At 42.4% G+C, this 15,243-nt stretch overlaps 1 protein-coding gene across 1 annotated transcript in view; it reads left to right on the forward strand.

Annotated features, from left to right (window-relative positions):
* The first annotated feature begins 1,206 nt into the window (after window positions 1–1,206).
* agps (alkylglycerone phosphate synthase) overlaps window positions 1,207–15,243 on the forward strand; it is a 28,754-nt gene continuing 14,717 nt past the window's right edge. The window contains exons 1-10 of the mRNA XM_071902723.2: window positions 1,207–1,391; window positions 5,279–5,368; window positions 6,755–6,845; window positions 6,942–7,062; window positions 7,293–7,367; window positions 8,414–8,485; window positions 8,889–8,968; window positions 10,398–10,478; window positions 11,695–11,820; window positions 12,137–12,245. Of these exons, the coding sequence (XP_071758824.1) occupies window positions 1,216–1,391; window positions 5,279–5,368; window positions 6,755–6,845; window positions 6,942–7,062; window positions 7,293–7,367; window positions 8,414–8,485; window positions 8,889–8,968; window positions 10,398–10,478; window positions 11,695–11,820; window positions 12,137–12,245 (1,021 nt within the window). The 5' untranslated portion in view covers window positions 1,207–1,215. The remainder of the gene's footprint in view (window positions 1,392–5,278; window positions 5,369–6,754; window positions 6,846–6,941; window positions 7,063–7,292; window positions 7,368–8,413; window positions 8,486–8,888; window positions 8,969–10,397; window positions 10,479–11,694; window positions 11,821–12,136; window positions 12,246–15,243) is intronic.

Raw genomic sequence — 15,243 nt, forward strand, 5'->3', positions numbered from 1 at the left:
AAACTGTTACAGTCCAATAACGTTTTAAGAAGCATAAACCTTAGTCAAAGTCATAGTGATGATGAAATGAGTGATGAGATGATGTTTGTCAAGGTGGCAGACAATGCAACTCGAAGAATGGAGTATACAGTTTTATCATCTCAGTTTCACACACAGATACAATTTATAAGACAGCCATGATCTATGAAGAACATTTGCAAAATTTAGATGGGCTATTTTGCTGACAGTTTTGACCAATAGTATTGTTTTCATTTTTCTTTGGTTCCATATGGCCCAGTATTTCATTTTCTTCCATTATCCTGTTCCCATCTCAGCTGAAGGCGCCATTGTTAATTTCCATTGCCTCAGAGTTGCCCATGCATCATCATTTTAGGATTCATGTAGACTAGCTGTTGATAAAGGTAACATTTATACAATTCAGTTTAATATATCTATAGTTATTACAATTTCAATTTGTCCCTGTCGACGTGCTGCCCATTAATCTTTCAAGTAATTATAGTAGGAGAGTTGAATCCTCGGAGATATCTTTCAAAAACAATGTAAGTTTACTATCTTTGATTCTGCCAGGCTCTATAAAGATCATACTATGTAACCAGTCGTATATTGCAATGCATGATGGGACGCACGTAAAATGCTGCCTTCACTTACTCCTTGCAAGCTCCTATTTCTGATTTCCAAAGTCGTAATACCACTATGTCGTGCACTCAAGCTCTCACGGTGACAACTGATGACAAAATGGACCCGTTAACAAAAGCAGATTTTTTGAGGGGTGGCTGATCTTTTATTTTAGAAAGCAAGTGCTACAGAGTGCTGCAGTTCCAGAGGCAAGTGGATAAAATAGCCTATGCATCAGATATGTAATTGATTTTTAATTCATTTTATTAAAACAAAATGACTTAAAGTTAAACAAAGAGTGGCAATAAAAACTTACAATACTAATTAATTACATAGAACACCAAACAAATAGATATAATGACACCACATCACTTTTACCATGAGTTGCTGACACGCCTTCTGATGCTCTCCGCCCCTTATGCGTCACATCATAGAATATGAATAATACAATTTTCCCAACCACTTTTAACACTTTTTAGGTGGTTCCTGTGCGTTCAACTGTTAATTGCGATATATCCGACAGTCCATGAAGGCAGCATACTTTCCCTGCGCTGACCTCTGACAGCCGCCGCTCCCTCACTTCACAAACACGGAAGCAGCATGGCGTCCAACAGCAGCTCCGATAGGCAACGAATTGCACAGCAAAGACTGAGGATAATTGCCGGACATTTACAGAAACCCGTAGACGGCGATTCGGCCATTCGAGCCGTTGAGTGCAAAGCTCAGGAGAACAAGCCAAATGTCTCAACTACGGAGAGGACGATGCCGAGGAGGAGGTAAAAGATGAAGCGGTAGCGTCAGTCAGTGGACGAGGCTCCATCCTCAGTCAGTGGTTGTAGATACTTATAAACCCATCGTCAATAGTAACAGCTGAACTACTAGCTAAACAAGAATCAGTGGAGTGTCATGCACTGATACATCGCATCCCCCCTCTCTTTCAAGCTTGAATAACGTAGGGAGACATTGCTAAATCTGGTAGATTTTTAGTTAGCTTGCTAGCTAACGTTAGTTTGCTCAAACAAAGTAGCCATTCACTTACTGTGGAGTGGGTGCGGCTGGACTCCTTAATCTCACATTCAGTCAGTGTCTGCTTAACTTTGTTCTATTCAACTACAGCTATCTCTGTGGCTAATTGCAGGTAATTTAGTTTGTGATATGACTGTAATTTTGCAGTCTCAATGACGTTTGTGTAAGGTTAACGTTAGAGCTAACGTTAGCTCATCTTTTGGCATTTTCTGGTGCATCCTGAAGTCATTAAGGTTACTGAGGTCTATTAGATTTAATAAGTGTCATTTCGCAATTCAACTTGTGATCCCTTTACTGTTTGCATCCTGAATTTGGTCATTCAAACATGTAGCGTAGTTTAGCCATTGTGGCCCATTTAGATTTATAACTGTACTTGTACTTGAGTCGAATTGATATGATAAATAGAAGGAGGACATATACGATGTTCAGTAAAGCATTGAGCTCTTATCTGGAGAAGTCCATATATTTCTTGAATTGGATTTTCAGGTACGGGATTCCCATGTAATTTGTAACAATTCAATTGACAGAGGAGAAAGTAGAACTTTTCCGTCTTGTATTTTGATCTGATTGGTTAGGACTAGTGGTGGTCTGACTTTCAACCTATGAGGAGCTCAACTCCTTTTGAGGAAACGCCACCACGCTGTACTGACATCTAGTGTCAGTCCCAGATACCACATTGGTTGAATATAAGTCTACAGTTGTAAATTTGAATTCCTCCGCTATTCAAATGTTTTGTCTTGCAGCCTTATCCGTTCCACCCAAGGTTATGTTGAGCTTAGGTCTGAACATTTAATCTTTGCATTTTTGGCTTTTAGCTGATGCTGCAACCCAGTTTGATAATTCACGAAAAGTATAACAAAATTACAAAGTTAAACAAGTCAACATATGTCTGGCACCATTATCAGAAGTAATAGCCTAGTAATAAAGAATTTCATGGTACAACATTACAGTGCAAAATCTAGAAACTGGTAAATAGATAGGCCTAATCTTTTTTAACCTAAGGAGGGATAAACAAACAGTATAGTGAAGTGCAAGTAGGTCCTTGCACATTGGGTTTGGCTCTGTGCCGTATCAGATAACTTCCTTCCCTCTGCCTTTTGTTAATTTGGACCTAAGCCACTTGCCATCCCGGGCCCCATGTTGTCAAACAAACAAAACAAACAGTCACTGTTTGATTGGATAAGAACCAAGAGAGTGCCTCAGTTCAACTTCTCTCCCACTTTGCAGCGTCTGTTACTGCTGCCTTTCTTGTGTGGTTGGTTGCAGTCAAAAGCTTGATTTGCCGCTTGAGTGGGGCCTCGGACACAAATATTAAGGCAACTTTAGCGAAGGCATGATTCAGCCACTTCTTTTATCTCATCCATCTGTCAAAAGGGGATATCCAGTCATGTTTTATCAGCGGAGAGCCCCTTGTATATATTATTCTTGTGTGATCTGGAGAAAGTCATCCATACATTTGTCTGCAACTCCCTGTACACTTGCCATAATCGTAAGTCCTTTTCTAGTCTGTAGTCAGTGAAAAATAGAGTTCAGATGTACTTGCCCTCTTAGGTTCCAGTAATCGTATCTCAGCTCACAGACTGTGGCCATGATTAAAATTATCCACAACAATTTTTCTGTGCCAAGAACTCTTGAGATGGTAAAACAATTGCTTATATTAATGTAGTGACCGTTGGGTAATAGCTTTCACCCTGTTTTAAACCTGTGGTCACTATGTCAATATATGCAACTCGGTTGGTTTCAACCTGTTTTTTGAAACAGTAGTCACCGTCAATATGCAACTGTCTTGGAAAACCAGTGTTTCATGTGTGGCACAGTTTAATTAGCCAACTGTTGATAATTTTAATTGCTGATATGACTAAAATGTAAAACGATGGATACTTGTGAGCTCTATATTGCTGCAAGCCTTTAACCAAAGAGTACACAAATTGGGAGATTTCTCAGTAGGCAAAATATACTACGTTGCCTACAGCGAGAAGCGGCCCTGTTCTTCCATTTTCTTTGTGTGACCACTGTGTTTTCATTAATATGAACAACAGCTGTTTCAGAAAAACTCACTGAGAAAATGTCAACATGAAAACGACCGACAGCATTTTCAACAGCGTTATTGCAATTGATTTTAGTTCAGCGTTTAAAGCAGCTGCAATGTCTTTCAGACTCACTTTCAGAAAGTGAAGTCTTGTTTTGCTGTTTTGTTCTTTTTTTTTCTCCACTTTGGCAGGTTTAGGAAAGAGCCACCCTCACTCATTTTATCAAAACAATTTGAGTTTCAATAGCATCTACAGTAGCTCCTTTGTTTTTTTGGCAGGGGGCGTTTTTGCCTTTCTTAGATAGCGTGTATAGTGAAGAGAGACAGGAAAGAATTGGGAGAGAGAGGCGGGGGGGAGGGGGGATGTGACATGCGGTGACATGCGACAAAGGTCCCAGACCGGATTCGAGCCCAGGACCTCACAGTTACATGGTATGCGCCTTACACCACTGAGTCACCAGGCCCCACGCCCAGGACCTACAGTAGCTCCTTTCAACAGGACCTGCCTATTCTGAATAGGCCCTCGATCACTAAATTGTCCATTGATAACAGCAGTCTGTATTCACCTAGCCACACAGTTTTTCTTTTTGTTGATAAGTTTTCTGTCAGTACGTTCACCAGCTATGACAGGACATCACTAGTGGCGAGGATTCATTCAAAGTGTGATTCAGTGTCTCCCTGTCTCGTTTCCGCTCATGCTCCTAATTTATGAGAAACTCCACTTTGGCAGGTATTAATCTTTATTATGGCTTTTACTCCACTATGGTAGCATCCCATCCCAAGTGACCCATGAGTTATGGTTGCTCTCTGAGTGGTGTTTCCACAAGAAGCGTAAGTAGAGCACATTAACTCTTGTACACTAATGGTCCATAGGCTATTTAGCATCGTCTTTAGATGTGAAACCAGTGATGATAATGGAATACCCATCAACAGTCATCTTAAGCCATTGTTTGAGCTTTGTTTGAGTATCATAGGCCCTAATGGTAAACTCAGCCATTTTGTGGGCACACCTTTAGTAACTATGGTTACACTCCATTTTGGGCGGTGTTGGATGGGAAATAGCTGACAGCGAAGGGACTCTGTTGGATTAGGCTAGCTACCTCTGTTGATGGGTATGTTGTTTGAATGTGTCGCTCCTGCTCCCTAACATTACCATGACAACAAGCTGTGGTTGCCAGCCTGTGTGCAGAGCGCTGTGCAGTGGCTAGCACCCAGGGAATATTGTAGGTGTGACTGCCTGTAGGTGTGACTGCCTGCACCCTCCCATACTGGGAGGGTGCAGGCAGTGAACTGAAAATATTGCAGCAATGTGTTCAAATATCGCCGCAATGTATCAGATTATCAGCAAGGACTCTCCTTTTTTCTTTGTCTTGGTTGATATTGCTTACCTAACCTATATTTTGAATGGGAAATGCATAGCCTATATAACAGACAGGAGGGACTGCGGTGACAAATTGAGAATATACAAGGTCTTCCACCCCCAAAAAGCACCTTCACGTGTGTCTCTGCAACTGCTTCTGATATTTTTTCATGTCCTGTCTTGACTTCAGACAATGCAGACAGTATGAGTCGCTAACTTAACCAAAGCCAATGTTTGTTTTTCCTTAGGCAGGAGATTATGAAATGGAATGGCTGGGGATACAGTGATTCTAAATTCCTCTTCAACAAAAAAGGTCAAGCAGAATTTACCGGAAAAAGGTAGAGTATGATTTCACATTACTGCTCTTAGGTTCACTTTTTGGTGATTTATGAGGAGATTAACACTAGCACTCCTTTATAGATGCTAATCTTGTTTTAGTATGGCACACGTGTTTGGCTTCAGTGTACCCTTTGTTTGACTTTAGGCTTATTGCAGTAAAAAATACACACATATATATACACTAAAATATCATCAGGTAGAGGTTTATGAATTGATCATTTTCACAGCCCACACTTCCAGCTCAGCTATTGAAATATTTGCCTTCTCCTACACTCACAAGAATGTGGTGCTACTGCCATCTAGTGGTTGGCATTTGAATTGTTCATTGTCATCCGAGAAGGTCACTGGTTGTGATTTTCAGCTTTCTGAAACTCTGTTGCTCATTAACAGGAAGAAACGTTTCCACACCTCCCATTCACACTGCTCATAAATAAAAACATATTATGTTAGTAATTGTTCATGTGTCTCTGGGGGTTGTGGTTAAACATGTGGTTTCACAGATATTCACAGATTGCTGAGGAGGAAAATTTTAGTTTGAATTTCTGTGGGTGTACAATAGCAAAGCCTATTGTCTCCCAGTTAAGTGACTGAACATGGCCTCAGTTTACACTGGCACCAGAATGGATAGCTCTTTTATTTGGTGTCGTCTGTTCTACACCTTTATCTCTGTCTCCCATGACAAAAGCGGAGGTAGAGATGGGCCTTGTTTTTGTAATCATGATGTATGGCTTTAGAACAGACAGCCTTGCCTGTCAGACTGTAAACACAGGGAACTGGTGCAGTGTGTATGAGGAGCTGTATTTTGAGTAATGGATCAAACTGAACAGGATGTTGCACAGCAAATGGTTTCCTCTTTTGCAAGCAAGTTACATTAAACTGCATCGCTGTATGCTCCATGCCCTCTCAACTGAAAAGCTACCTGGACAGCATACAGTAACCGAGGCTGGGGCATAGTTGAATGAAAGTCAAAGACAATATTCTCCTCCTCTGCCTCCGCCTCTGAGCTCGCTGTGACAGAGGCTTTTTCATTAAAGAGTGTGTTTCATGGTCTCTTGGACAAAGGCAGACCACAGTCCCCTGATGGGCTGGCCCAGGCTGTGCCAGCAGCTCAATTATGCAAGGGTTGGCTAGGGCGATCGCACGGACAGCACTGTCACTGCAGCTCTGCTTGCCTAATAACCTCCTTGGACTCAAATCCCGCACTCCATTCTTATTAGACACAGGGCTTGCTTTCCAACTGAATAAACCCACTTGTGCATTTAGATATTTTTAATCAAGGATTTAGAAGACTTGGTTTAATCCTAGTAACCAACACATAATGCTTACTTAATTTTGTCGATCTTTTTGTCGGCTGTTTTGGTTATATCTTCTTTTATACATTCCAGGTATAGGCTAAGTGGTCTGATCCTCCCTAGTCTGAAAGACTGGTTTGAAGGCACATTTGGAATCAGCCTACAGCATAAAAGTCCAGCAACAGTGAGTGCAATTCATATTTATTTGTTGTGTCTTTTCTTCTCAAACCTCAGTACTAAATCACAGTTACCTATATCACAATGCCTTCTTTTGTTTCAGCCGGTTCTGAATAGCAGTGCTGTACAGCCTCCCACTCTCAACGAGGCCTTCGTGGAGGATCTCAAATCCACCGGTGTTCCCTTCTCTCACGAAGCAGAAGACCGGGCGTTCCGTGGCCATGGTGAGGCATGCTGGGAAGAGGCTGGACCTCCCAAAGAAAGCTTCACACACCCTGAAACTTCTTAATCCACATCTTTTTTCCCCCCACATGTATATTCCTTCATGTTTATAAACCTGTGTACAGTCTGATTTGTGAGCCTAATTTTGAATACAACAGCAGCATGATTATTTCTGATGACCATCTTTAAATTTCAGTGTGTTCTATCATCTTAATTCTGGATTTTCTTCCAGGCCATTGCGTACATGAGATCTTTGCTCTACGAGAAGGGAAATTTGGGCGTGTGCCAGATCTGGTGGTATGGCCAAGTGAGTTCAGAAACTGTGTCATCACTGTTTTTATTGGTCTGTTTTTCTCCTCCCACATTGCATAGCTGATCCCCCCCCCCCCCTCCTGGCTTAGGTGATTTAAAGGGTTAATCTCTGCAGAGGCGAAGGGATATTAATATGTATGAGTGGAGGCTTAATAAGAAGCGTCAGGGGGAGGACGGTTGACACCCAATACTCCACGGTCTGGCCCTGCACAGTACACCCATGAATTATGAGCCTGAGATTGGTTTGCTGCCGTTATGGCTGGCACTATTTTATCATGCAAATGAGTGTTGACTGATGGTTGAAACTTGATTAGCAGCCTCCCAAATGGGCAGCAAATCACCAAGCAACTGTAACCAGCATTACATCAACAGCAGTCCCTAATTTTTATTTTTCTAACCCCGCAAATGCAATTTCACTTAATATGTATCCAATAGATTTTTTTGACTCGTAATTTGCATTCCACAGTAGTCACTCCAAGTCCGGTTGTGTATTTTAAGTGGAGGGTTAGTTGTTGAACTGTAATCCACAGGCCAAAGCTGTGTCTTTAATTGGATGGCAGAACGTGTTCGAATGGAGGCATTTCTCACTGGCTCACAAAGCACTTGAGGCCAGTCAAGCAGATCCATGTAGGTGGATATTGCTGCTCTTCCCGCTCGCTCACCACTCCAGTGTGAATGGACGTGGGACCTGTGATTGGCCAGAGCACCGTCATATTGATCCAGCACATCCCACCCCAGAGAGCATAGCTTCATGCTCTCTGACTCCATCTCAGGAATGCCCCAGGCAAATCAGAGCCATCAGGCAAATCAAAGCCCGCCCTGCCTCTCTGCTTGTCTCCCTGCTCTAATGGCTCAGGCCGTATGAATTTATTTATTGTCTTCTATAGACGCAGAATGTTATGTGCCACCTCTCATTTCCCTTGTAACATGTGTTCTCTTGTAATTGTAGGAACACTTAATTTATGATTACAGTAGAGGATGGTTAATGGATACGTATGTGATGGTGTCTAATCCTTAAAATGATATTCCTTGTGTTTACAGACTGCCACAATGATGTAGTGAAAATTGTGGAACTGGCAAGCAAGCATAATGTTTGTTTGATACCATATGGAGGTGAGTCTAGGTTCTAATCAGCATAATAAGTGGTTACGTATGTACAAGCCATTAGATGTGCCTTTACATTTTTTAATGCCGTTACGTACATTATTTAATATATGACCTATTCCCATCCCATGCTGATGTAATTTTTATTTTTTTTATTCATGAAGCCACATTGTTAATGAATGAACCATTTTCATAAGACTTGGCTCTTCCCTTGATGTCAGTTGGGCTTTCTTGACCATCCCACAGTGCAGTGCGCCCCACACACAATTTCATGTCTTGTTGGATGTGTACTCTGTATTGGAGCAAAGCAAAAAATTATTAGAAAACCAAAACCAGGAAACTGTCTACTATATTCACATGGTTCATCTGAAGACTTTACTCTTGTACTGTCGCTCCTGGTTCTTTCTTCCAGGAGGGACCAGTGTCTCCAGCGCCCTAGAGTGCCCCCCAGAGGAAACCCGCACCATCGTCTCTCTGGATACCTCACAGATGGTACGTAATGAAAGACCTGTGTCTGCACATATCGGATGCGTTTTTCTAGAATCACACAATGCATTATGGTCTGAAGGGCGACACTGATTCTGTATCAGTGCTCTTACTCAGAGACACCAGGCTCTGCTTGCACATGAAATTATGTCCTACCAGCCTAAAGTGCACCTCAGCATGAAGCAAGAGGTGTATTCAGACTGAATCATACTTACACATTTTGTTATGACTTAAAAATATGGGAAATAAAACTTTGTTATTGCTTTCTGTGTAGCATTCTGTGTAAATCTATATTATTGTTATTTGTTCATTAGTAATTTTTCAAAACAGAATTATGTAAAGTCAGATGTTGCTGTAGGTATAGGAGAATTTGCTGCTGTGTATTGTATGCACTCATGAATCAAGTACCTTGTGATGCTTTTCTTGTTTTTTAAAATTTGCTTTGTTGTTAAAATTGTAATCATTAATACAATTAATATGCTCCTTTGGCATCGGCTGGTAATCTTGACGGAAGCCAGTAGCTCTCGCCATAAAAATGATAACACTTAAGTTTGTTAGATATGGTAGAAAACGGTGCGTGCCGTTAACAGTACAGTATGGCCCTTTGATCCAGGCCCACGTGGAGGTGATATATAAGCCGTCTGGACACTGCTAAACTACTAGTCAGGGAGTTGGTGACATAGACACCAGTGGCCAGTGTGCCGTGTCAAGGGTCAGAGGTGAGGCAGCTCCAAAGGAAGCACATGAAAGGAGCAGTATGGTAGGAACATAATCTTTATTACCTCTGGAGAATAATTGATTGCAGGTGTGAAGTGAGCTCCTGCAGTGCAGGGGCAGGCCATGTGTTCAGCGGCTCAAATAAGAGGCGTATTTGTGGGATTGAATGTTAAATTGAGGTTAACCTTGAGGAACCTAACTGTTGTCCGCTTCCCACAGCCCCTCTGCACACAGTTGTCTGTGACACGTGTTTGTCAGGCTAGAAGGACATGCTAGTGCAATACTCCCATTGTTATCAACAAACTGCCAAGGGACTTTCCCCATGAGCAGCTTTTCCTCTTTAAACAAAATGAAAATTATTCACACGTTCACGCCAAAATTTCATACTACAATTTTTTTTTTTGTGGACTGTAGAGTTTAGGCCCTAGTAACCACTAGAAAGTATTTTAAGACTAACATAATAGGTGCAGGCAGATGTGGAGTGCAGACAACAGCCATTGGGATACACTGTCAACACGGCTGCATTTTAATTAAGATCCTCTAACCTGTATCAGATGCTTAGACTCAATGGTGGCTTTTCATTTTAGCGAAACTCTTAAAAGCATTACAGAGGATTTTCTTTTATGCTCCATGGATTAAACTATGCTGGCCAAAGCCTTTACTAGGAATGTTTAAGTCCTCATCGCTCATGTTGTTGTTGTTTGTTTCTCATCTGCAGAACCGCATACTGTGGATTGACGAGAAAAATTTAACGGCCCATGTTGAAGCTGGCATCATTGGTCAGGATTTGGAGAGATCAGTAAGTACCCTTCATCCATCCATATCCATATTCATCCACTATAAATGCATACTTTACTGTAAAATGGTGTGCAAATGGCTAAGCTGTGTTTGACCATTCACATGCAGGTTGCCATGCTCAATCACCTTCTCTTGTCTGTGCTTGGTGGGTCTGTCAGTGTTTAGTGAGGAGCTTCACAGAGGAGCAGAGTGCTGAAGGGTAGAGATTAGAGAGTGAGGCGCCGGCTATGAGCAGATGGCACCATCAAGCTAATTCAGAAAAATGGAGAAGGAGCGGGCGTTTGATGTAGAGGAATGCGTGAGCTGCATCTAAAACAGACTCTACCTCTGCATTTAGACTGGGCCATTTTGATGGAGCAGATGGGTCTGCATTAAAAACTGCCTTCCAGGGGAGTGCTGTAATAAAACAAGGCCTGACTTTACCCTCGTCTTGTGATCAGTGCTTCTGGTGGGGGTCGCTGAGGTACTTGGGGTCTTTTTTTATTTTTTATTTTATTAAATGTGCCTCCTGGAGACGCAGGCATTCTGGGCTTGGGTGCCTTCAGGAGAGTGAGCAGGCTTCTGATGGCAAAGCAGTGGTCTGCACCCCCCTTAACGTTGGCGCATCTTATGGGGGTTGCTGAGGTGCTCCAGGGCTCTTGTTTGTGTGCCACTGAAGAAAAACCCCAAAAGTACACTGACCCAATGTACCAGCTAGTATGGGTAGAGGTGTGGGAGCTGAATGTCCAGCAGTCTTGCCTCCACTGTCTGAGACAGAGCACAAACAAATTCACACAAGTATGTAGGAGCGAGGATTTCTTTCTGTATTTTACTAGTATTCATGAAGAAAGGCAAAACCACGTCACCTGGAAGAGTATAGCCATTATTTTGCACATGACACAAGTGCTCCAGCCGAGCAATGGAATTTGGCACAGCCCACACAATGCTCTGATCTCTCCATGTCTCTTTTTATTCTTCTCTTGCTCTTTCCACTTGGTTTATTTTAGGCTGTTGTAAAAATCTATGATGCCATAAAACCTGAGTTTGAGCATTACAGCATAACGATTGCAGTGAAATTCACCAGCAGAGCTGCAATTTGTTTTTTCCCTTCGCTGCCTTATTCTTTTTGCTTGTCATAAAAACATTCTTGTGGGTTTACAGCTTCATTGTTTTCCAAACAGTTTTGGCTTACTTTCGAATGCAAAATCAAACTTGTATTTTGTTTTTATTCTCTACAGCTCAATGAGAGCGGCTACTGTACGGGACATGAGCCCGACTCCATGGAGTTCAGCTCCCTGGGGGGCTGGGTGGCCACCAGAGCGTCAGGCATGAAGAAGAATATCTACGGAAACATTGAGGACCTGGTGGGTCGCCCCCTCTCCCATTCCCCTTCCTGCTTGTGTTTGTTCAGAACAAGGCATAATCGGGACATAACAGAGTTACTGCATAGTCATTAGGAAGGAAATTATTAGCAACACTCATGTGGAGTTTACCCTCAGGCCTAAAATGCAGTGGTCAAAGTATCAATTATGATATACGTTCACACGTGTGGCATGCATGGGAGAATGTTACAGTATTGGGTTAAAATGTGTTAATCTTTGACGGCAGACTACTGTTTATCTCTGTCTCCTGTGACTTTCTAATTGGAGTGTGTCGTGTTGCTGTTTTCTCACTGATCAGGTCGTCCATGTAAAGATGGTGACCCCTAGAGGGGTGATAGAGAAGAGCTGCCAGGGCCCACGCATGTCCACCGGGCCAGACATTCACCACTTCATCATGGGCTCAGAAGGTTTGCTAACTGCACTGACTTTCTGTTGTGACTTTGATATGCCAAGGTGTGCGGGCACGTGTTCGAATGTATGTGGTCGTGTGTTGATGTGCGTTTGTGTGTGTGTGTTCACAAGTGTTTGTGATTGAGCGGTAACACCAGGACAGTTCTCATGCTGCAGGCCTGTTAAACATTAACCAGCTTTGGTGGGAAAGTGATCTAGAGGGGTCTTAGTTAGGAACCAGCAAGTGTCCTCTCCACCCCCTCTGCAGTGCCCTGTCCTTGTGAGTGCCCACAGAGAATACTGCCATATGCCAGGTTCCCCCCTACATAATGAGGAGGTGCAGAGACTCTTGGCATCGCTATGTTAAACAGCTGTGGATACAAACTCTATATTCGCCCTACAAAGCTCAGCAATCTGCTCACTGACTAGTCCGGGATCACTGCAGAGATCTCCATTTGTACTCATTAGAACTGATTTCAGTGGATAGCAAATGCACATCTGTCAATAAGTTCCTAATCAGATATATTCAAAATATAGCCACAAGTGCAAATCTAAGATCCAGGCTATTATGGAAATCTTAAAGATGATGAATTTTGGTATTTTTTTCCCTTAACCCTTTGCATAGCCTGTTAAAATCCAGCCATGGAGACTAAGTTGTATAGTGACTGTGCAGATCCATCTTGAGTTACCAGCCACTATGTAATAGATAACATACACACACATGCACCAGTCAGTGCTCCAAAAGGAAAATTCATAGAGCAAGTACATATACACTAGGGTTCTTGTCAATATTACCCCCAGTGTGAAAGATATGGCCTGCTAAGGTTTTCAAATCTGAACATTTAATAATAGTGCCCCCTTCAGGCCAATTGGGGTCATGTTGCTGTAGAATCCAGGAGGTGTCTTCTATCTTTGTGCAAAATAGCATTTCTGTAGCATGTACCATATCAGAAGAAACTGAGTTTCAAGAAAGAAAAAAAATATAACCAAGCACAAATACAACAGGTTTTCAGCCCTGTGGGTGTATTACCCTAAAATGGCAGCAGGTCCATGATAGTGGACTTGAATGTTTTATTATATTAAGTATTACAGTTATGGGAGTTGGTCTTTAATTATAAGGCTCCCCTCCAGCCAACAATATTTTTTCCAACACCAATGCACAGTATACACTGCGACTAAGCAAATTTGCAGGTTATATTTATTAATTATAATAATAATGATTGCTGTTATTATTATTATTATTATTATTTATATAATACAAATAGCTTGAAATGTAAAAAGCCTCAAGGTGAGCCCGCTGCTTGTACTAGAAAGAGTTTTGTGGCGAAGGAGAGATGGGACAGGACCACACGTCTCTGGGAGTGCATGCACTTCTGGGAGGCCTAATGCTGGAACGAAGAGGTCACACCGCTGCTTGGTCTCATTAGAATTATCTGCCTCCTCACCCCAGCACCCCCACCCTGCAGCCTGACAGTAGGCCACAACAACAAAGCACAGCACCAAAACCCTCAACTACGCTCTGCATGTTAAGTGGAACACATCCATTTTATTAGAAATTACTGCGAAACCTCTCTAGCTTCTCATTCACTGCACAGCAACCAGGTCTCCCTATCTCTCTGACCTTGAAATAGCCGGAATGCAAAGTATTTTCCTCCACCTCGCTGCAACCGGTGTAAAAAGGAATGATTGGAATAATCAATAATAATCACTTTCTCTTTCAAAGGCCTCTCAACCATGGAGAATGTAATGTAGGTGTGTGAAGCCGACCAATGCTAATCTAATGTTGTGCCGAGTTAATGCTTTGATTCCAAAAGAGCGGCCTCGCAATCGCCAAGTATGACGTTGTTCGCTGCTATATTTGTCAGAAAAAGGTTATTTGATGTAAAAGGTAAAGGGACTCTTCATGGTGAGCAGTCCATCTCCCTGAATAATTTTCCAACAACAACAAGAGGTTACTGTAACAGAGAGGGTCACAGTAAAAATGACTTAAGCTGCCCTCTAGTATTTTGTTCTTTCTCAGGAGTGTTTTCTCTGACCTTGCTGTTCTTACCTCCTTGCAGCCATATTCCTCACTCACTCTCTCTTTTTTTCCCTCCCTTGCACTCAAGCTCCATCAATCCAGCTCCTCCTCCTTCTCTTTCTCTCTCTCTCTCTCCCTCCCTCTCTCTCTCTCTCTCTCTCCCTCTCTTTCCGTGGCTCCTCCTCGGTGGCTCCTCCTCCATAGCGTGGGGGGGCGAGCCACGGGTGGGAGGGGCCTGGGGATATTTGCCGAGGCGTAATGGAGTCACATGTTATCCATTGGGCCACTAGGGAGCAGCATGTGGCATGTAGTGTCACATTGGAGGGCTCATTAACAGCCGTGGCAGGCCGAGGGAGCCTGCTAATGGAACTGGCTATGTTCTGGATAGATGTATCCCTAAATAGGAAGTGTCTAACTTCACTAACACACATACGATTTAGGCGGGGGGAAAAGCAATAGGTTTGATTTCCACTGAAGGAGACCTTTCAGAAAGTCAGAAACATGAACTGACCGTAATGTAATGTTATAAATGCATTATACAGTGTAATCTTCGGTCATAGTAGCACTTTCATAGAGAAAGTATGCTTAAATTATGATCTGACATTTCCTGATTATCTTTGATGTTACCGCTCATTAGCCATGATTCATAAACATTCATACAGCGATTTGCCAGACATCTGTGTGTTTTAGTGGAAGCAGTAATTATAGTTGTGTTGGATGTTAAAAAAAAAACAAAAAAAAAAACGGTGGCTCGCATTTGGTTTTTCCTCCCTCAGAATAATGAACTGGTGGCAGAATTATGAAAGCATTTTACGACATAGGTTATCACTGTTTACTGTTATCTCGTTAAGACGGAAGCATCACTGGAATCCCTGCCACTGCTGGGGTTTTATTGTGCCAGTTTGTCCAAGCTGTCTGTGAAGCTCCGTCCTGCGAGAGGATCAGCGCTGGGTTGTTTACCGTGTAGTTTGTATCAATAGCTGTCCAATTTTCCC

The sequence above is a fragment of the Centroberyx gerrardi genome, chromosome 10 (assembly GCF_048128805.1).
Source record: "Centroberyx gerrardi isolate f3 chromosome 10, fCenGer3.hap1.cur.20231027, whole genome shotgun sequence".
Classification (NCBI taxonomy): Eukaryota; Metazoa; Chordata; class Actinopteri; order Beryciformes; family Berycidae; genus Centroberyx; species Centroberyx gerrardi.